A 22,494-nucleotide genomic window follows, 5' to 3' on the forward strand; every position below is an offset into this window, starting at 1 on the left:
TCATAGGCCAGCAGGCTGCGCCGGCGGCTATCATTTTTGCTATCAAGGGCGCTTTTCCGTTGCAACCATGTCATTTTGCCACTCCTGAAAGCCGATGCAGCAGGTAAATTTAAATAAATAGATAAATTTCTGCAATGTATTAATGCGACCATCATATGTGGTTGACTTCGGCTCCAGAAGAAGAGTGAAACAAGAAATGCGGCATTCGTCGTTTTCCCGTTGTGCTAGATAGAAGTAGCCCTACTAGGATTTATTTGGTTCAGCAGATGGTTTTCCAGCCAACAGCCAACAATAGCGGTTATGCAAACCGCTTGAAAATAAACTACCAAATTTACTTCAAACCACTAGTGAATAACAAATAATCTGTTTAATATTTTTTATATAAAAATATAATTTGATTGTTATTGTGATTGTACTGTACATTTATGAATGCTTCCACAACTCTGGGCCGGTTTAGCGAAACCAGCGAAACCACCCTGTGTTGGCAACCAAGTCGCCTCCTTTCCAAGGTGGCTGCCGTTGAGTTCCAGCGGATTTGTCGGGAACTGAACAATCCACCGTAATCTAGTATAACGTGAGGCTTCTTTCGACGTCGCTGCTAGCGCAACTTTCACACGATGCCTCCTAAATTTGATCCAACAGAAATTAAAGTCGGTGAGTGCACCGTTTTCTGTCAAAATTTCTCCAGAGGAACCCATGCCGACTATACGTCCGCAACAATTATTGAATCGCTGATGCCTGGCATACTGGCGAAGTTTATCGCTCGTACTGTTTTTTCTTCAATTGTGCAGTGTGCCTGCGAGCCGTCGGCGGTGAGGTAGGAGCCACGTCCGCGTTGGCCCCTAAGATTGGTCCCCTTGGTCTGGTAAGTTTGTGGCGTTTCGTGTTCAACGCAGTCGCGAATGTTGACATCCAAGCATGGCGAAACTGACTGGCCCCTGTGTGCCTCGGCTCTTGCAGTCGCCCAAGAAGGTTGGTGATGACATCGCCAAGGCGACGCAGGATTGGAAGGGCCTGAAGATCACCGTTAAGTTGATCATCCAGAACCGGCAGGCCACCATCGAGGTCGTGCCCAGCGCCGCATCCCTCATCATAAAGGCCCTCAAAGAGCCTCCACGTGACCGCAAGAAGGTTAAGAACGGTGAGAAACCTTTGTCAAACTCATGCGTGCACTTGTCACGCGTGTGCAGTGTCAGAAGGATTTCTTTCATGTCTTAGTTAGGTTTGTGCGGGCTCCAATGAAATTCGAATGGAACGTTCACAAGTTGGGAGTGGTTTCTGCTGAAGCAAGTTTATTAAACGCTTTGCAGTCACCCTGAGAGTTTTTATCGAAACTGCGCCTTCAGTTGGACGCGTTTCCGCCTCGTTTGTGGCGATCAGGTACACGTCACAGGCACATTGCACTGCAGTATACGTAACAACTGTCCATGCCTAGTTTATCCTCGAGTTAGTATGCTGTCATCTTCAAGCGGGTGGTTAACATTGTTGCCATTCGCGTATGAGATAACTGTGGTGCTCTTGGTAGAGGTTTGGACCATGCCTAGTACATGCGCCGTTCTCCATGCAGCAGATTATTCTGTACTCTAAGCACAATTCTTTACTTTTGGCACATTTTTGCTGCGGGCAACGAATTGTTTTACTTTAGACAGAGAGGACAGCAACATTACCATTCTATACTTCATCTCGTAAGTCGTTTACAGCATTGTAGATGCTATGGTGACCTGAGCCAATCAGGTTGGTGCGCACTCTGTAAATGTGTTTCTCCGCGGCCGCTGTGGGTCACGATTGTGGTGTGGCTTTTCCCTTTGGAACGGGTGCTCACAGTTTGGGTGCCCTAGCCGAAAGTTGCATGAATCTGCAAAGAAAGAAAACGAAGCCGTTGTTTCAACGATCCTGGGGTAGCACGGGCGTCTGTCGCGTTGCGCTTGCTTGCCATTGACGTGATCGAACCTTTGGGATGGGTACGGCTTTGGCACTGTGCACAGATCACTCACTGTACAGGCTTTTTCGTGCTTCACATGACCTAAGTGTTCACACTACATGTCGCAGCCATTGTTCGGTTGATGAAACCGAAACTGCTCGAGAGAAGAAATTCAGTTATAAATTATAAATTATGTAGCGGTTATAGACTAGTACCACACGGTGATCCATGTAATCTAATGTCTCATTTGAACTAAAGTTAGATGTCTATAGTCCTTTGTTTGTTTGTTTTGTGATACAAAGCAATTTGAGTACGTTCAAGGTTAACTGCTTTGCCAGCTCGGGGAAGCTGTGCAATTTCGATGGATCGGTGGATAGCGCACAGGAGGCACGACAGACTCTCTGGACGCCATGTTTGTGAATGGTGGCGCATCACTTTGCAGCAGGCGTCCGCAGAGCTGTGCCCATGTGGGCTCTCTGTTAATTTAACCAGTGATTGACACGCTGACTGTATTTGACAAGCACCAGTCTAAACTACCCATTCAATTAGTGTGCTAGATATTCAAAGGACTGTTTGTTGTATTTGCTTTAGGTCCCCCACTGCTGCAAACGACTTGCGAGATGGAATATAGGTGTTGTGCAATGCCAAAGTTCCTGTCCTGTACAAACATGTGTGCAATTTTTGGGCACAGAAACAAGCATTTTTACTTGTCTGTCAGCAATTTAAAACTCTACATGCGTAGCATCAGTGCAAGAAAAAAGACTGGAGACTTTCCCCGGGGAGAAATGCACGGTGTGCCCAAGCAGGCACCGAAGCTTTTAAATTCACAGCTCTTGTACTCTCGCCGTCTTCTTGTACTACCAGTGCAAGTTTTGTGGTTTCATGCTGTTTTTTTTTTCTTTTCAACTTGATGCCCCGCAGTGAAGCACAGTGGCAACCTTAGTTTCGATGAGATCCTGACGATCGCGCGGACGATGCGGGCCCGATCCATGGCACGCAGCCTGTGCGGCACTGTCAAGGAGATCCTAGGCACTTGCCAGTCGGTCGGCTGCACCGTTGATGGCTGCCACCCTCACGACGTCATCGACAAGGTGAACAGTGGAGACGTCGAAGTGCCTGAGGTAGGTGTCTGCGTCCACATTAGACAGATGTAAATTACCTTCATAACCTGGACAAGGTATCACTGGTTGCGTGACATTTCCTTTATGGTGATGTGTGAAGTGCTGCAGTGGTTTTTTTGAGACTCTGTTGCAGTTCGTACAAGCGTCGTGCGGCTGAGACTTTCTAGTCGAGCTTTATTTTATATGTATAAGGTACGCAGCGAGTTATTGGCAAGTTTCAGGCTGTGAAGCTGAACAAACCTAGCAGCTGCTTTATGGAATGAATCGGCACAAGGGCTAGTATTCCGATTTGTGTGCTGCGCTCAAGGGTTTTTGTTTGATGCTTATGCCTGACCAGCGTCTATCACACCTGGCAGGATAGTGCAGAATAGTTTTTTCTAAGTCATGAGGGCTGTCATCTTTGCTTTATTGTGGCAGAAAAGTTACCGTATTTATTCGAATGTAACGCGACCGTGAATGTAACGCGAGGGGTTACTTTACATGCTGCCCAGCGGGAAAAAATAAAACCACGAATGTAACACGAGGCTTAGGGACACAAAACAAAGTACCTTTAATAGACATCGTGGCCAACATGTTTACCCATATTCCTCGCTTTCGGAGGCCGAGTTCTCAGAAACGAAGTCCTCTTTTTTGCTATTGAAGTCTCTCGGTAACTTCTGCCGCATCGATGTTGTTCGCCGCAGAGAGAATCCATTCCTCTCCATGAACGTTTGGGCCCACCCACGAGATGCTCTGAACTTCCCACCTCCCGAGCAACGTCTCTAACTTTCCAACGGATCAGCTCGACACTGACCCCCATGAGAATGGTTGCGCTGCTCGATAACAAAGTCCGAGACTTTTCTCCAGCTGGACGTGATGGCAGTGGCGAGGCTCACGAAATACTTAGCAGTTGGGCTCACATTTAAAAAGCCCCTCCCGCTGCAACTGCCGTCCGCGGATGGTTGACTCGTTGAGGTCAAGTCTCGGTTGCTGCATAATTCCCGACCTCTTCAGCTAACAGGATCGCTTTTCTCTTAAAACGAGTGTTGCATTGAGCGCGACGCATTGCCATCGTGTGCACCGAGTCAATACACTGCGTGCGACGCTACAAGAACAGGACGCGACGATGCGTTGAGCCCGAGCCCGAACGCTTTGACTTTGGGTGGATGAGGATTTGGCTTTCGTGGTACCCATGTTGCCAGCATATGATCGCAAAACTGCGGAAACCGAAACCAAGCTGATTGCTTTGAAATGGCTGCACCGCTTCTCTGCTTTAGGCCAATCGAAGTGCGGTATTTGATTATAACGCGAGGGTAGACTTTAAGGAAAAAAATACGGGAAAAAACTCGCGTCACATTCGAGTAAATACGGTAACCTGTGCCGGCGCACGCCTTTTGAAATGTCACAATTTATCTGTGCTGTGGAGACAGTGCAAAGATGTTTCATGTGGCTTCTCTGTTCTCCGGCACAAAATGTGATCATAGGGGAAGTTTATGTGAGAGTAGCATAAACCAGTAGGGACGCTGCATTTTACCTTTACTGCCCCTTTGTAGACCAGTGCGGATTAATGCCAAACCTCATGGCAGCGCTTCTCTCGCTGCATTAGTGCCAGTTCTGAAAATGCCTCATGGGTGGGGACCGGTCTCAAATCGCACATCGGCAGCATGGATTTGTCTGTTTTTCTTTTTCACTAGATGTGGCGCCCTCTGATGCAGCGCAAGGATATTTTACTGCTGAACAGAAAACTGGTTGAAAGTGAACGTACGCTGTTGTGCTCAATCTGGTTGTGTGAAGCGCCATCTGCGCAAGGAAAGTGGCATGTGACAGGTGCAGGTGTGGCTTGCACCTGTCACCACCTGTAGTCAAAAGCTGCAAAGCTTCTGTCTCAATCCTGCGGCATTCAGACGGTTTAGCCAAAACTGTTCCGGTGACATTGCGAGCTACCAGATGGATGCCAATTCAATCCAAACGCACTTGTGCGTTTGGTTGCCCATGCTTATCGGTGCCGAGCGATGACACTGGTAGATAGATGCTGGCACAATGCTGGGTAAGCGCTACTTACTGGTTCGAGCTTTGTGGCATAATGTATTGGCTGAATTAAGTTACCAGCGAATGGGTAAAAGAAAAGTTTAGGTATGAAAGTAGCCAAGAGAAACGAGAAAAGAGTTTGGCTACAGATACAGTTGAACCTCGTTAATTTGAATGTCCAGTTTCTTCCTCCTGACACTTTGGTGCTGTCAACCTCAAGCATACTTTCTTAGAAAGGCTCCCTTCAGTTTGAAAAATTTTTCGGTCCCTGTTGTGCTTAAATTTTCGAGGGTTGATTGTAACTCACAAAGCAGCTTTTGGGTTAGTGCTAAAGCACAGAGGTACGACAAAGGTGCAGACCATTAGATGAAGTGCCTGTAAACAACTTTGCTGTATGGCAAACACCAAGCTTTGTGATGCAGTAGCTTCGCGATTTGTGCATGCATATCAGTTCTACTGGACCATGCTTTGTGGAGATGTATATAAGAAAAAAATACATGAAATAAAAGTACGTGATGCGGTACGAAGCAATGTGGCAACTAAGTCAGCGGTGAAATAGGCACATAGCTAGCTAATGTAAAGAGACCGGAAGCAGGCAAAGTGGGTGAGGGAACAAGCGCGGGTTAATCACGTCCTAGTCGAAATCAAGAGGAAGAAATGTGCTTGAGCAGGGCACGTAATTCGAAGGCAAGATAACCGCTAGTCCTAAAGGGTAACGGAGTGGATTCCAAGAGAAACTAAGCGAAGCAGGGGGCGGCAGAAGGTTGAGTGGGCGGATGAGCTTAAGAAGTTTGCTGGAAAAGGGTGGATGCGGCTGGTGAAGGACAGAGTTGATTGGAGACACATGGGAGAGGCCTTTGCCCTGCAGTGGGTGTATTCAGGCTGATGGTGATGATGATGGCCTAATGTGTTGAACTGCTTAGCTTTAAGCAGGCAACAAAATGCTTTGCGGGTGCAAATGTGGTTAGAGTGCAAGGTGCACTTAGCTTTTGAAGGCACATTTATTTGCAATGTTTTCTCTGCCTTTCACAAAATTGCATATTGTAGGAATTACCTTGAATTGTTGAAACTCGTGCTCTCTGGACTGTCACAAACCAGTTCTGCTGCAGCTTCCACCATGCTAGCGCCAAGTTGGTTTATGGGTTTGGTTTATGGGGGTTTAACGTCCCAAAGCGACTCAGGCTATGAGAGACGCCGTAGTGAAGGGCTCCGGGAATTTCGACCACCTGGGGTTCTTTAACGTGCCCTAACATCGCACAGCACACGGGCCTCTAGAATTTCGCCTCCATCGAAATTCGACCGCCACGGCCGGGATCGAACCCGCGTCTTTCGGGCCAGCAGCCGAGCGCCATAACCACTCGGCCACCGCGGCGGCTAGCGCCAAGTGCTCAAGGACAGTTCATTGAGCACTGGCAAAGCCCAGTGAGACCTTATTGCAAAGGTCTATACACAGTCGATCCCGGATATCGAGAAGTAGTTCGATATATCGATAATTCGAAATATAAAATATGCATGTCAAAAGCTTCTCTAACAGCTCCACACATCTCAAGGCAGTTTACCGATGTCATGACTAATGGGAACTTACCGATCTGTGCCTCCAAGGCGCGTAAAAAAACAAAAACACAGCGCGATGACCAGAGCACTTTATTTCGGAAGAAAAAAAAATCTGTGACCTTTGCTTGCTATATCTTCTGCACCATCAAGTTCATTATGCTGTCCTCAAGCTTGTTGACAGTGTCCAAATGAGAAAGGCCAGCTGCTTCCATTGTGCCACAAAAGCGGTGAATGATGCTAAAAGCAGATGCAAGTTCAGCTGCAGTGCATGGTGGTTGGTCCTCTTCGTCGGAACCTTCGCCGCTGCTCGAGTCTGCGTCCTCGTCACCCATGATGCCAGCCACAATCTCCGTATCAGCGCGATCCGCTACAGCTTGCACGCCGTCGTCAGCGCTGACGAAATCGCATGCTGTAACGCCACCTGGGATGGTGCCTGGGAATGCAGAGAGCTCGCAAAATTCACTGTCCAGGCATCCAGCGTCATCGTCTTCACTGTCAAGACATCCGTCGTCTGCAGCTACCATAAAGCCTGCTTTGCGGAAGCAGTTCACAGTTGTGTTTTTCTTCACATTGTTCCGAGCACCAGCCAGCATTTGAATGGCTCGGAGGAGGTCCACCTTGAGTTCGATTCCTATTCGAAGGTTGATTAGGAGCCTCTGCACCAGTCGTCGTCTGTATATCAACCTTAAACGCTTTGACAATGCCTTGGTCGAGAGGCTGAAGTTCTGCCGTTGTGTTTGGCTGCAGAAACTTGAGGGTGATCTGCTTTAATGGACAGACGACATGATGGGCCGAACAATTGTCAAGAAGACAAACTTTGCGGCCAGACTTCTCCAGTTCGGCATCCCACACCTAGCCACTCAACGAAAAAATCACGTGTCATCCAAGCTTTCTTATTGGACGCGTATCGAACCGGGAGGCCTTTCGCGTTCTTAAAGCAGCGTGGCGACCTGCTCTTTCCGATAACAAACAGCCATAGTTTGCATTACCTATCCATATTTGCAGCAAGCAAAATCGATACGCGCACTTTGCGTCCTTTCCACCATGGCATGCAGTGCCTTTCAGATGCAGTCTTGTTTGGCAGCATTTGCCAGAACAGTGCCGTCTTATCTGCGTTGAATATTTGCGACGGCGAAAAGCTGTCGGAAATATTTGGCCACTCTTCGGACAACCACTTCTCTATGTGACTTGTGCTAGTCGCCTCGCTTTCGGCCAAAAGGGTCTTCCCTACAATGCTGTAGCGACTCTTAAATCGCTGCTGCCAACCAGTGCCACCAATGAAGCGTTCTTCTCTGAAGGCCACAGCTAACCATTTGGCCTTCTCCATGAGCATTGGGCCGTCAACAGGTATGTTCTTGGCACGTGTCTCCAAAAACCAGGCGTACAATGCCTTCTCGACTTTGTCAAAGGTTCGGACGCACACACGACACATTCCAGGGCGACTGGACTGCACTGCCTTCAGCTTAACATCGGCTTTGTTCTTGAGGATCGTACTCAGGGTGTTGCGAGGAATTCCGAACGCCGCGGCGGCCGACGACTTTTTCTCGCCAACCTCCACCCATCGAATGATGTCCACCTTTGTTGAAAAATCCAAATTCTTGCGTTTTTTCGCGGCTGTGGCTCCGGAACACGTGCCAAAAGCGGAAAGAAAAACGCACCGCACGAGTCTCAAGCCTTCGCGTTGGTCTCGTGAATAAAAGGAACAAAGCGAATCGAAAGACGCACCGCTCCGCGTCTCCGCACTACCACAAGCCCAAGCTGCACTGACCTTGTTCGTCTCGCTGCGCCTGCGGCCAGCGTGGTTTCTTCCTCCCGCTTCCCTTTCAAACCCAATCGCACTCCAAGTGCTCCTCGTCACGTGCCTTTTACCCACACGCCCCTTTCTCGGAGTTTGGGGCGGCGCCCGTGAGATCGCGAGAGCTTCGTGAGGAGAAGCGCACTTGCCGGGGTGCAGCTCAGCATGGAGTTCGATACATCGATATGCCGGTGCACGGGAGTTTTCTATATACGCGAACAATAGCGCTATACTTTTGCAGGGGATTCCCGAGGGGATTTTTCAACTTTTCGATATAGGCAATAATTCGATGTATCCGGGATCAACTGTTTCACGAATAAGGGAAGTAGTCACTGTGGAGTGCTTTCTTTAATAGAAGAAAAAGAAATTGGAAGAATAGAAAAGTATCGACATTTTCATCTTGTGTCTCACAGAACTAAGCCTCCATGTTGCGTCCCTAGGCAGGGAAAAATAGCTTTCTGGTCAATACAGTTTGGTGCATTGTTAATGACATGCACGTAATTTTCATTGCAGTCTAAAGTTTGTTAACGAAGTTGCTAGTTATGAAGCATTTGCTTTGAGAGCTGCAGTGTGAGGGATTTTAAGGGGGGACGCGGGTCTTGAAATCGCGAAAAATGGTCAAAAATGGCAATTTTCAAAAATTGCGATTTTGAAGTCTTTAATGTCCCAACTATGCCTCTACAAAATATTTTAGCTGAATTCCAACTCAAAGTATGAAAAAAACGGCAATTTAGGAACGTCGGTGAGCCGAAATTGAACGCCAAGCGCGAAGGTTTGCCCCATTTTCAAGCTGCCGTAGCTCCGCGCGACGCGAACCGATCGGCGCCATCTTGGTCTCGTTTGAAAGCTGGTTTCCCGCTCTCCAATTTGGCGCCCTTCGGAAAGCTGTGGAGCCTCACACAGCGGAGCTATCAGCACCCGTTCGCAAGGGGGGAAAGCGTCGCGAGACGGCCGCCGATTGGGTAAAACGGGCGCTCCTCGAGGCGCAGCCCTCTGATTGGCCGTGACGCATACTTTGCCCCCCGCGGCCGCGTTGTTCGGCTCCTTCCCGTCGTCTGCTTTCGCCTGCACGCCCGTCATTTTTCGCGCTCCTCTTTGTTTCCTAGTATTTTTCGTTCTGCCGTTTTCCTTATCGTTATTGTAGACATTTTGGCTATTGAATCGCTTCTTTTAGCCCCGAATTTCGTGCTCTTGCGTGTATTTGCCTGCCTGGTGTCTTTGTTCCGTGTGTCACGATGGCCCGAGACGCGCGCTTGAAAGCAAGCACGCGAAAAACAGTCGGCAAAAAGAGACGCGCATGGAAGAAGTAGAGCGCTGCATCGTCGAGAACTGCAGCTTCGGTGATGCCGCAAGCTGCTGTACCCTCGGTGGATGCGGCTGGACTGAGCTCGCCAACAACAGCTTCGCCGGTGGACGCGGCTGAACAAACCCTGTTGACGCCAGCATCGCCGGTGGACGCGGCTGGACAATGCCGATCGCCGTCAACTTCGGCGTTACCGCAAGTCTCTGCAGTGCCGGTGGATGTGCCTGGACTAAGCCCGTGGAAAATATCGACTTTTGATACGCTGCAAGCCGCTTCGAATTCCGTGTCGTCGGAAGCGGCCGAGCCGGCTGACCTAAGCCTAACGTCGACTTCGGCGTTTGCGCACGCCGCTTCGTGCCGACGGACGCGGCTGAACCGAGCTCGCGTGCTCAACGCTTCGACAAGCACGCGCAGCGCGGACCTTGGCAGCGCGCCAAGCCGCTGCCGCCGCTGATAACGTCATTTGTTTTTTTTTTAATATATATATATATTTTGAGGAGAGCTCCGGGGGGGGGGGGGGGGGGGGGGGCGGCGCTCGGCGAACTTGGCAGAGCGCCAAGACGTTGTGCGCTCTAAGCTGAAGCTTGAACATTTGAACATTCGCATTAGACACTCCTCACTGTCCTGTTTTTAACCTCGCAAGAAGCAGTTTCTCGCTTCAACCAAGGAATGGCAACAACCAGCAGAGCTGTTGCAGCACAGCTTGGTTACAGGCCTGGGAGCTGCCTCATTGGTAGGAGCCTTGAAAAAGATAAACAGAGGCTGTGCAGGTCTGATAAGGGTCACACCAATGCTGAAAAGGTGAAGAAGAGGATGGCCAAGAAGCACAAGCCTGACAGCACCCATGACTACTGCCCAGGACTTTTGTGAATGTGTGGCAGATTCAAAGAAAATAGCAAGTGATTTTCGGAGCTTTTTTTTTTGTCAAGTGCCAATGCAATACAGAGGTTTTCATAATCTTTACATGAACAGATTTCTGTAAATTTGGTGTTATTGTGTTCAGCAATGACTGGGCGGCATGCTAAAGCATTAAATTTTTCCATATGATCAGTAAACAAAAATGTCAGAGTAAGCAAAACTTTGAATGCAATTTTCTCAGCTTTGCTTTTTCGATCAAATGCCTTTGCCTTACGGAACTTTTCATAATGTTTGCATCGACTGATTTTATTGAAGTAGGTATCATTTTTTTCAGCAACACCTCAGCTACATCCTAAAGCTTTCCAATTTTCATTAAACCCAATAGACTAGCAATTAGGTCAGATCTAAGCTAATTACTCCCACATTGTTTTTTTCTTTCCTACTTTGTTATTCATTCATAACCTATGTGATGACTTTTTAAAAATTTCTTTAGCTTTAGGATGTGCAATGGGCCCTTAAGAATGACAGCATTACTTTAAAACTAGTTTTTTTAATTAAGAAACCACCATAATGGCCCGTAAGAAAAGACCTAAGTGACATAAATTATTTTGCCATATCTTCATTTCTAGATGAGATATATAAAATCTGAATATATATTTGGGATTAGCATTCAAAGATATATCTGCATGCCAATTTTCAGGAAGATATGTTAAGAAATAAAAAAAAAGTTTTCAAGACCCTCATCCCCCCTTAAGTTCCTTTTTTATTGTTTAGACACCAGTCTATGATAGCAGCCTGTGCACTTGAAGTACTGACTGCTAGTAATAATAGTTGTACATTGTTGAATGGTACCTTAGCTGCAAAATGTTTCCTTGTGTAAATTAACAGGATACAGATATTTGCTTTTTCCCTGGAATTTATTGGACAGCTTGTTTTGTGTGTGTGCTTATGTCATACTCCCACTAAACGGTAGCGTCGATGTATCCTTTAATTGCTTGTGATAGGTTTTATTTTCCAGTGCCGTGGCAGTTCTGTTCTCTTGCAAGAGCATTATCTAAGTCATCAGAAAACACTTGGATAAGAGCCTGTACATTAATAAATAAAAGTAGTCCTTTATTAGCACAGTGCATTAGACAACAGTTATGTGGACCTAGTTGTCGCATGTGAACCTAGACATGAACCTAGTATGTGACGAGGTTACGCTTAGCTAGTTCAGAACTTTGTGATCATTTGAAATTAGAATGCCTTGTCCAAGGTATAATAATAGTTTAATAGTTTCAAGTTTGGTTCTGTCGGTGTAAGGGACTGTTTTTCTAATAATTCTATCTTAATTCTGTTCGCTTTGTGTCACTAGTGATTATTGCACCCTGTGTTTCAGTGCAGTGCTTGAAATTCTGTCACACTTAAGTGCAAAGTTGCTCATGGTGCATTGATCTTTGTCGTTTCAGGAGTAAAAGGCTGCATCAGTGTGTACAGAGGAATGCATCCATGTTTGGACAAAATAAAAAAAGAAAGAAGCCCTCAAAACATGTTCTCGTAGTGTTTATCTGCTCTAATGTATCACTTCACCGCCTGAAGAACTTCAAGGACTATTTCTTTTCTGGACTCCTGAAGTAGCCTCTGTATCACATTGTCCAGCATTTCTTCTCCTTGAAGGAACTCTGTTATATTATGCACTGTTATGGGTATCCTGTGGTCTGTGACACGGTCCTGTGCATAATTGTAAGTCCGTATCTTCTCCGAGCGCCCTCGTGACCCCACCTGGAAGTAATGTTCCATATTTATGGTCTTTAAACCTAACATCACATGCAACACATTGTCCACAATCCTGTAAAAAAGCAAACATAGGCTGGCCGCAAGATTTTTTTCAACTATTCATATTTGATGCACTAAAGAGTTCCAAAAAAGTTGAACTTTGTAGTACTGATTGAATGTGTCCTCACAATCCCGTAGCAGTCCGAAAAGGGTTAACAGTATGAAAAAAAAAAAAGCCTGCTAAATTAAATTGACAACATTACAAAGCAAATGACTTCATTACTACATTCATATTGAAAGCGGACAGGAATAAAACTGCACAGAGGTGCATCCTCCAGTAGAAGCGACAGTTTGGCCGCTCGCATCGAACTGCCTGTGCTAAACTGCTGAGACACAGCGTTGGCGATTTTTAGTTCAAAGCTTGAGCAGTGGGTGCTGTTGTAACGTAGTACACCTTACCTGCAGTTTCCTCTGGGCTGTGTGCTGGCTGACCTGCTTGTCCAGTTCCATCTGGTAGAGCTTTGCTCTAAGGATTTTAAGTGCTATCTCTTTGTTCATGAGCTGCGAACGCTCCTGGCCACTTTCCACCATGATCCCTGTTGAAATTGGAAGAAACAAAACTGGCATCAAACTTTTGGTGGGGAAATTCAACCACAACACATTGTGTCTCAAAATTCTCAACGTTCACACCAGAACCTCGGTTCAGTTGCCACTTTGTGATGCTTTCAATCACAGTGTCACCTTGGTGCTCCCCTCTCTCTCGAGGTCTTGGTCACTGTCTGCATAAAATGACGTCCCGTAGCAAGAAATTCAACAAGGGTTGAGAAGTCTGAAGGGGAGCCTCAATCCTCTAGCCAACATTTCGAAAAGAGGACTCGCCTTCATTAGGCCGAAACATACTATTTCGTAAAGAGCATGCGTCTTTGTTTGGCCGAAACATCCTCTTGTCAAAACACTGGCTAACAGACTGAGGTTTCCCTAGTGACACCTTGTTTTGTGTTGTCAAGAAGCCTATCTTTCTGCCTTCTCTCTACCACGGATCCCGTTGCCAGGTCACATGACATGTTTCCTAGCCAACAAGACAGGAATGGGGCAGGCCAAGGTGGAAGAGGCTATCAATGCATTCCGGCCCTTTCTCAGGCCAAGGGGATTCAGACAGTAATGGTCTCTGACCTACAATGCACCAGCGGTGACCATAGTGCAATTCGCACTTCACAGCAATTGAATAGGCCGTGATACTGACCACGAAAAGGTGTGCAGCTTTGACATGACTGGCTGCATAAAATCTGACCACCATGCAATGCTCAAGCGCACCACACTATCCCCTTCAGGTATGAATTATTGTTCAAAAGGAGAAAAATGTTAAATTTTTCAGATTTTATTGTAAATTGTTAACATCCTAAAGCGACAAGTGGACAGGCTGTAAGGGATGCCACAGTGGAGGACTCGATTAATTTAAATCGTCTGATGTTCTTTAAAGGGGCCCGAAAAACATTTTCAGTGCATTGTTTTGCCTGTTGGTTGCATAGAATGAGTTATAGTGATGCTATTAGCATCGGTCGTACCTCGTATACTGTGGTTTTTAATATTTTAATTAGCTCGCAAAAACAAATTCGTGATGGTGTCGCCATACAGTGGCGGTTTTTAGCAGCGGATATGACATCACTTTGTGCGAGCTTGATGATTGGACAGAGAGTAAATATACTGCAAATTGGGTTAATAACGAGATACATTTTGTCAAGTTTTTGTTTTATATTACATTAACAAAACCAGCTTGTTTGCCCTAGATAAAAGCACTGTAAATCAAATAAAACAAAAACACGCCACCAGAGGCACTGGCTACTTTTTGCATCGAAGGACTTTGCACCTCTCTCTAAACATCCCGCGACCTAGCACTAAACACTTATGGCTACTCTCTATGTACCTGAGAGCGGCTTTGCGGAATCGATCAGATCGAGCCATTGCACTCTATAAGTGTTCGTTTTGGTCCCAAGGAAGGATGCGTTCGTTTCACATTTATCAGGCAGTGCACATCATCAGTTTGTAGAGAATTACCGTGCGGTGGCACCAGATGGCGCCACGTTCCCGTCAACAGCGCCCGCTCCTTGCTCGCCGTGGCCAACCACTGCACTAGGAGCGACGGGCGATGGTTGGCGGTAAGCAGTAGCGGTACACGCTATGCTAAATGTGTCTGATATCTTGCGCAGGCTGTCACACCGTCGCAGTATCTCGCGCTCGAGTTCGGATCCATAGGTAAGGGAACGTCACTGATCAGTGTTCCCTTCTGCGCCGTCGATGTGACGGTGAAGCATCAATGGGTCAGCTAGGCGTTCACATGGTTGTTGTAACCATGCAAACAGCACTGCCAGCCTTGGCATGAACGAGTTACAGAGAACAGGCAACCATGGAGTGCAAACTTCCGCCACGTGCTAAGATAGGCTGTTTTGATTGGGCGCCCTGAGTGTCGTCATTGGGAGAGTGAAATGGGACTGGGAAGCTGCGCGAAAATCGAGTTGAGGGCAGCATTTTGTTTGCTTGTATTTTGAAATTTCTTCATTGAATAACTCCCGTTCCTATGCATAGATTCCCGTAATTCTTTTTGAGCCAGCATCTGTGTGACAAAGAATCCATCTGAAGCGTAACCGGCATCCGTTCAAGCGGTGTTTTGTAGCCCCTTTAATACAGTCCACGGGCGTCTTTTGAGTTTCGCATCCTTCTAAATGTGGTCGAGCATGCCAAGACTGCAAAGAAAAAATTGCCATCCTGCCAGATGCTTAATTATACTAGTACTGTCGAGTCCTCGTTTCTCCACATTGTGGCTCCACACAGGCTTTTTACTATTTTTGTCACAACAACTTGTCATACTATATACAAGTCACCATATTTGAAGCGTTTTGAAATACTCGTCCTTTTAAAACAAACAATAGAAAATGCAATTACCACAGCCATACCAGAGCTACTTTAAGAACGATTTTCCGCATTCATTTTGCATGCCTGGCTTGAAAAGGTTCTGCAGATGGATTTGCACATACTATCAGCACTTTATTATTATGCCCACACTTCTGCACAATGCAATGTCTACACAAGGAGTTCATAGTATTTAGTATGTGTGTACAAATGTACAAGCAGCACCTGATGTGGTTTGTATATAACTAAATACACTTTACAAATTTTAAAATCCCTTTCTACTTATACTCCGTGACAGCTTTTTCTGGCAATGAAGCGGAAGCTACAAAGCCGAAACACACCTTCTTTTGCTACATAGCGGAATAGAGTCCCCGCTTGTAGTTTAGTTTTCTCAGTACATTGTCAATATTCGTTATTTAAAGCATATTTCTAACACACTGCCAGCTTTCAATGTTAAAAAGTTGGGTAAAAAGTTTTCTCGATTGCAAAGAATCTGCTAGGCACGTCTAGTTGCAAAAAGCTTCAATAGGTGGCGCCAGCTGCTCCATCAACAAAGTGAGATTATCGCGAAGAGAGCAGTGTGTCAGGCAGACAGGTGCATCATCGTGCGGCCAAACTATCTGGAAGAATGACACTGTTACAGATGCTCCGTCACCGTAGCCTCCCCTTCGTTGCCAAGAAAAGGTGTCGAGTATAGTGCTTATGAATGTGGTCAAGTAAAGCGGCAACTGATGATGTTTGTTTTCAATGACAATTTGAAAGCAACGAGGAATGGTACAAGAGGTAACGCAGTTCAAGGCCTCCTTTAGCCTTAGGATACATCGCAAATTAGTCTCTGCACTGAAATGTCTGATATTGCCCGTGCTGACAATAATGTCAGTGACTGCCAGGAACTTGCACAGACTTATGCTATTAAAACACTATTAAAATGCTCTGCAGCCTGCTATTAAGTTGCATCTAGCACCAGTGGTGCCTCACCGGTTGGGATGTGCTGAATCTGGACAGCCGATTCGGTAGTGTTGACGTGCTGGCCTCCTGGGCCACTGGCCCGCTTCGTCTTCATGACCAGGTCCCTTGGGTTGAGGTCCACCTGAACCTATTCTAGCAAACAATAATAAAAAAGGCAACCAGCCTTAAGCAAAGTTAATCAACTGCAAGCCTTACAACTCCAAGAATGCTTGCGGAGTACAGCCTGAGTACAAGACAGAAGCAGCAAAACAATAATACAGTCATACCTTGTTAATACGACTCCTGTTCATATGGATATTTGAATTTAGGATAATTTTTCTGGGGATCAAACTTTATCAATACGTTTACAGCTTTAACATCAAAACGTGCTCTTTGTACAATGAACAGGGTGAAAATGCAGAGCCCATAGGAGCTCACATTTTTGTTTTGCAAATAGATGAAGTGACAAGAACAAAAATATCGACTACTGATACCAGATGTTTCCGCTCCTGTATTTTCAATGCAGGATACCAGCAAAAGGAAATGAAAAATTGAGATGCCTAAGTGATGACGTCTTTCTTTTGTGGTTTCATGCTTTAGAGAGCCAGAGTGGCAGCCTCTCAACACACCTTACCATTTGCCATATTGCATAATGAATGGCTGTGAAAAAAAAACAACCTCTTTTGCAATTTCTGCTCTATTGAAAGCTGCATTCAGCAGCTGTCAGCTGACCTGGGTACAAAAATGTAATGGTGGTTCTTAGGATGTGAACAGTCTTGGAAGGAGATAAGTTATTGCGCATGGACCAATAGGCACTTCAAACTGCAATGCGCTAGTTCAAAGGTAATGACGACCAGGATAATGCACATGGAGTTCCCAATACCATGTCGATCTCTACTTTAGTGCCCAACACTATGCACTGAAACAGATGTTAGTCATTAAATGATTCTTTTCTGAGTGTTTTAGTACTTCTTCATAATTTGTTAACACAGACAACTCGCTTCATGGACTGTTTTGATCTGAAACCAGTGTAGTCGTATTAGTAGTGAGGCACACACAGAAAGTGATTCTGACTGACACGAGTTGCAGGTATGAAAGAGCCAAGGAAATATTTTGAGCTGAATGATTTGTCGATCACTACTTGCTGACAATAATTCTCTCTTGATAAGCGTTCTGCACCTCAATCGAGGATGGGACTGAGGACAGAAAGGTTTCTGATCCAATGGCTTAAATAGACTTAGGCTCCTTTCCAGGCCTGAAAACAGGATGAGCACCCAATCTATCTCGATTCTGCCATTCCTAGCTTCCAAGTGTGCTCCCATATCGTCGATTGTTTGCCAAGGCTTCAACCACCTAGACAGGCATCGAACACAAATTAGCAACCTTGGGTCCTCTCGCCTAAGCCCCAGTCCACAGCTCCAACCTGCTTGCTTCCATCCGCACAGCGAGGGCACTTCTGCGCTTACTTCACGGGACTCGAGACAAAGTGGAACCCATTTGTGATGTTCAGACCCAGAGTAATATGTAGGGCAGCCTTGTGCTTGGATGGCTGTTTTAGTGTGACGTTCTCTCTCGTTTGCCCACTTAGCCATTTCCCTTGCAACAAACCAAGTCTTTCTAAAATGACAACAACCTAGCAACTTCTATGGCAGAAGGCTTTTGAAGCTTGAGAATGTGCTGATGTCATGCAAGAAAATAAATGGAATGGTAGAAAGCACATGGATCTCACCTCAGTGGGCATTGGCATCACTGCAACGGCCATGGTGCTTGTGTGCATCCGGCCCGACTTTTCAGTCACCGGTACCCTCTGGACACGGTGGACGCCGCTCTCAAACTTCAGGTACTTGCCCACATCTCTGCCGCCAATGTTTAACGAGGCATGTCGAACTCCACCTGAACAAGGAAAAAACAGGTCATGACCAATATGCTTTTGGAGCCAAAACCAAATCTGCATTAGCACTTTGCCTGTTCCAGAACTGAGTGCTTGTTTCCTCTTATTTAGCACGAGCATAAGAATTTCGCGCTGAAAGTAAATTTCGTGCCCATAAAGACTGCGCGTGTGTTTTTATCCCTTTTCATGAACATATCACGCGTGCAACCTGTATACATTTATTATTGTGTAAATAGTTTTTGTGTACATTACCTCTCCCCCAACCCTCTCTTTCTGTCCCCTCAACCCTTTCATTTCATTTCTCCATTCTGCCTGCTATCCTTTATTTCCGCTGCCCCAGCTCAGGTGCTTCAGTACCGATGGCAGATGCCAGGGCTAGCAAAAATCTTTTCCTTCTTATTATTTTCAATAAAACCACTTACTACTACCATAAAGACAGCAGCCATTGCTGAAAGTACGCAGGGCTGCTGTGCGCAGTCTCTCTTACAGCCTATGTCATAAAAACTGTCAGGTGTGCCTCAAGAACATTGACATAGAGCCAATCACTGCCGTAGTCGCAAGCTAAGTGGCCTGCATAATTATGACAATGCCTTTGCTGGTGCCATTTCAGTACATGCCACCTTCAGACACATAACAGGACCCATTGTGAGGCACCCACACTATGCTGCTTTTCAGTTTGAGAGCTATGCAAAACTACTTCGGTCCAAGTCCAATGCACATCCTTTTTTTTTTTCCATGTCGGTGATCCCATATGTAGGTAAGAGCTGATTTCTTCTCTCGCAGGTTCTCAGGAGGTAAAAACTCACAGTGATGCATTTGTCTAAACAAGTGCTGTCACCAGATGAGAAGTCTCGCTTCATGGGTTACACATTACATGATTTACAAAAAAAAATCTAGAAGCGACTACACACAATCAGACACAACAAATAGTAGAACAGCAGGACAGGCACTCTCCTAACATACTTCTCTCCTGTCTGACTGCACCTAGTTCACATCTTGTGTTCTAAAATTTTGCCCTGTTTGCCTCTTCCTGTGTCAGTTAAAAAGCAGTTGACAGCTGGAATGTGCATCACAATGACCTTGTAGAGGTCATTGCACCTCTACCTGACTGCAGTGCTGGCTAATCTGCTCGGCTAACCCAAGCCTGAGGCTCCTTGCCTTGGTCTGCAGTCTCGTAGTCCAGAGGGGTGCAGCTCCACCCTTTCCACCTGCAGTAGCGCATGTACATCTGCAGGATGTCCCCGGTGAAGAGCATGGCCTCTTGGCCGCCGACACCGGCCGTCACTTCAAGCAGCACCTCACTCGAGTCCACAGGATCCGGAGGAACAATGTTCTCAAGAATCTGCACAAGCAATGAGTGTACAGCCAAACAGTCAGCACCCAAACTGGAGAAGTGTACAGTCAATAAGTTAATTTTTCTTGCCCTTACATTCGCTGGTGATAATGACACACACAGCTCAGATGGCTCCTTAGAACCCTCAACCTCGGAGACAGTGCATTTTCTCCTAAACTTTTTTATTAGGAAAATAGCATGTCATTCTGCTCACCAAATGTGTCTTGTTATCTCTAAAAGCATCTTAACTCCTGTGATACCAAGTGGCCAAGGCAGGTACAAATCAGTGAGCGTGCCTGTTGTACAGCATTCAACCTGCTTTCTCATAATGACTGAACACATATCGTTGGACTGCCACCGGCAAATCAAGAGTTGATTATTTCCAATTCAAAGTAGACCTTGACTTTTAACTGTGCTGTAACAGAAATAGCATTTGATGTAGTAAAAATGCAACACTTCAATTTGATAATCCTGTAGATCAGTGTGGAAAACATGAGTGAAAGATATAAGAAGGATGAGATAAATGGATTTTGTTTGCATTTTGTGAGCTTTGATATCCAGATGAGGTACCGGAAGCAAACCATCCACTTTAACCCCTAAAGGAGGGAGTTTTTCATAATTTCAGATTTTCATAAGCAGCATGCAAGGATTGCACAGGAAAAATTCCAGCCTTCCCCGAAAAGTAATTATGCAATTTCCTTCGGGTCCTCGTATATTAACAATGCCACTCTACATTATTTTAAAGGTCTTAATTATATTTCTCTCGACTCATTCCCGTCATAACGGACTGCTGCATAAACAAGTCAACACATTTTAGCCATGTTAAAGTTTTAATGTTAGCAAAACAACGAAAAAAATTTGACACTCACCATATCGATACCAAAGCTACTGAGAAACATGGAGCCATCCATTTAAAAAACAGGATTTCTGCATTCATTGCAAATGACTGATTCGACATATTTCTATACAAGGTTTTTCAGACTTAAGTGCATTTCTTGCGTACACATTCGTGGAAACTGCCCCTTGTATAGGTGAGATTTGATAGTGTTCAGATCACGTCCATATACGTGGGCACTGCGCCTGAAAGGGCTGTTTTACTGTCTTCTATTCTAAATATTCACAATGTTAGCTTGCATATTTATTTGCCCTATGCACAGACAGCAAAAAAGCGCACTGGTGCAGACCTTTTGTAGGAGGCCTTCTCCCAAAAATATCAGCTGTACAAAGGACATTGCTGATTACAATACAGACCTCATAACTGAGATGGTAAACCCATCCTTCATACAACTTAATGACACCTAAACAAGGAATCCTTACCTGGTCCTTTGAAGTTCTGCCTTTTTCTTCTATCACATATTCAATGCTTTAGTTAAGGACAATATTTGGAACATATTCCATTAATTCTCAACTATGACATGTTCGAACAGCCTTTCCTTCATTTTAATTGAAAGTTAGTTGAAGGTTAATATGAGTGTGAGTATGTGTCCTAGGTGGCTAAAAGGATTCTTAAACTGCATAGCTGCAATATTTAAGAACAGAGGTAGGTGACTTCCTGTTGCCTCTGTTTTTTTTTTCTTTCTAACACAGTAGTGTTCCTTTCCTTCTTTCCTGGGTTTTGCTGATCTATATTTACCCTGCCAGCGACTTGTCAAAACCAGCCAACCTGATGGCAACCTGCAAGAAAGCCTTAAGCAAAAGGATTTGCCACATGGATAGATGCTGTGTCAGATGCAGTTATTTAAACCTATGTACTTCAAAGTACCAGCATGTAATCGAGCTGATAACACAACAAAACTCACAGTCTCAGAATAAATTCAATGAGAAGTATACAAACGCCACGTCCCAACATCAAAATAATTGATCATGCACAAGTTATTAAAGCCAGAAAGGCAGAGAAGCAGACAACATCAATGCGAGCTGCTTGCCTGATCGTAAAGATCCTGCATTTCAGCCTCACATTTCTTCAGGTCGTCCAAGGCCATGGTAAGCATTTCACTGTCACCCGTCTTGGCAAAGTCTGGAAGCAAAGTGCAGACACGAAATATGAAAACATTAGCACAGCACGCACGTAGCTGAAGCGCATTACAGAAATTAGTAGTAGTGGTTGCATTACAGAAAATAAATCGGCGCGTTTTATTACAGAAATTAATTACGGCTCCGATGAAGTTGAACAACTTCGCAGGCAGTACAGCGGAGCTTGTATATGAATTAATACACGTTTCTGACGAACTGCATTACATAAACGTACTACATACTACAATTTATTAACTTATTTATTTTACTTTCAAAGGCGCATGAATACGTACGCTACCATCAGAATGATCAGCACACAGTTAGCATAAAGGCACCAGCGAAACGTGCAAATTTAGTCACTCCTTCAGCAATGTTCGTTCTGACCGAGGGTGATATATGGTAATCATAATGAAGTCTAGACTTCTTTGACAGCTAGAAACGGACTTGTGTTCTTTAAGAATAAAAACGTACAGGCCAGGGGCCGGTAGAAGCAAACAAAACACAACCTTTCTCCAGGTCCTTGAGCCCATCAACTTCTTTTCTGAGCTCGTTGACTTTTTGAAACAACCGCACTACGCCCGATAACCGTGCCACTTTCTCGTTGAGTTCTTTGGTTCTTTTCGCATCCAGCGAGCGTCGGAGGAGCTCTTCTTCTACATCTTTCAGTTCTTTGGCCACGATCTGGAAGTACTTCAACAAAAGCTTGGGATCCACGGCTAGACTGCCTTTCTCCGGTAGAGTTGCGAAGCAGCGTCGGTGCGGCGTCGATGCGAAGAGGTAACATGGCCGCAACGCACAGGCTTCTACCGCTCGATGTGAAGGAATATGGTTGAAGCGGCTTCTGTGTAGCGTTCCACACTGCGACGCATTACTGTGCAGTAAATGTTTAAGCGGAATCCGCGCGTGCGTGAAAATCCGCAAACTGCAAGCGGCCTGTCGTCTGGTCACGGAAGCGGCCATCTTCACCAATCACGTGGTACAATCACGTGGCCTCTGCCTGCACGGAGGCGCGCGCGCCAATTACTAGCTAGCGCGACCTATCGCAAAAATTGAGCAAACGTATTTACATTCGTGCGATAATTTCTTTA

General features: G+C 45.6%; 2 protein-coding genes across 2 annotated transcripts; one reads left to right on the forward strand and one right to left on the reverse strand.

The window, feature by feature from the left end:
• Positions 1-483: 483 nt before the first annotated feature.
• RpL12 (ribosomal protein L12) lies at positions 484-12,086 on the forward strand. Its single transcript, XM_077644257.1, has 5 exons — positions 484-654; positions 792-865; positions 961-1,141; positions 2,843-3,042; positions 12,008-12,086. The coding sequence occupies exons 1-5, from the start codon at positions 618-620 to the stop codon at positions 12,011-12,013; spliced, it is 498 nt and encodes a 165-aa protein (XP_077500383.1). The 5' UTR covers positions 484-617; the 3' UTR covers positions 12,014-12,086.
• On the reverse strand, positions 12,085-22,403 carry mRF1 (mitochondrial translation release factor 1). The gene is made up of 7 exons (XM_077644256.1): positions 21,913-22,403; positions 21,319-21,410; positions 19,219-19,402; positions 17,899-18,062; positions 16,200-16,317; positions 12,774-12,910; positions 12,085-12,320 (listed from the first exon to the last, which is right to left on the reverse strand). Exons 1-7 carry the CDS (start codon positions 22,364-22,366, stop codon positions 12,120-12,122), a joined length of 1,350 nt encoding a protein of 449 aa, XP_077500382.1. The 5' UTR covers positions 22,367-22,403; the 3' UTR covers positions 12,085-12,119.
• Positions 22,404-22,494: the final 91 nt, after the last annotated feature.

This window comes from Amblyomma americanum, chromosome 11, assembly GCF_052857255.1.
Source record: "Amblyomma americanum isolate KBUSLIRL-KWMA chromosome 11, ASM5285725v1, whole genome shotgun sequence".
NCBI lineage: Eukaryota > Metazoa > Arthropoda > Arachnida > Ixodida > Ixodidae > Amblyomma > Amblyomma americanum.

Bases quoted from the DNA above. Each gene is read 5' to 3' on its own strand.
- mRF1 (XM_077644256.1), bottom strand. From the start codon at position 22,366: ATGGCCGCTTCCGTGACCAGACGACAGGCCGCTTGCAGTTTGCGGATT. The intron at 21,411-21,912 runs GTTGTGTTTTGT...CTTTGCTTCCAG, and splicing joins GCTCAAGGACCTGGAGAAAG to ACTTTGCCAAGACGGGTGAC. The intron at 12,911-16,199 runs GTGAGGCACCAC...CAATTTCAACAG, and splicing joins GATTCAGCACATCCCAACCG to GGATCATGGTGGAAAGTGGC.
- RpL12 (XM_077644257.1), top strand. From the start codon at position 618: ATGCCTCCTAAATTTGATCCAACAGAAATTAAAGTCG. The intron at 655-791 runs GTGAGTGCACCG...TCAATTGTGCAG, and splicing joins TCCAACAGAAATTAAAGTCG to TGTGCCTGCGAGCCGTCGGC. The intron at 866-960 runs GTAAGTTTGTGG...CGGCTCTTGCAG, and splicing joins AGATTGGTCCCCTTGGTCTG to TCGCCCAAGAAGGTTGGTGA.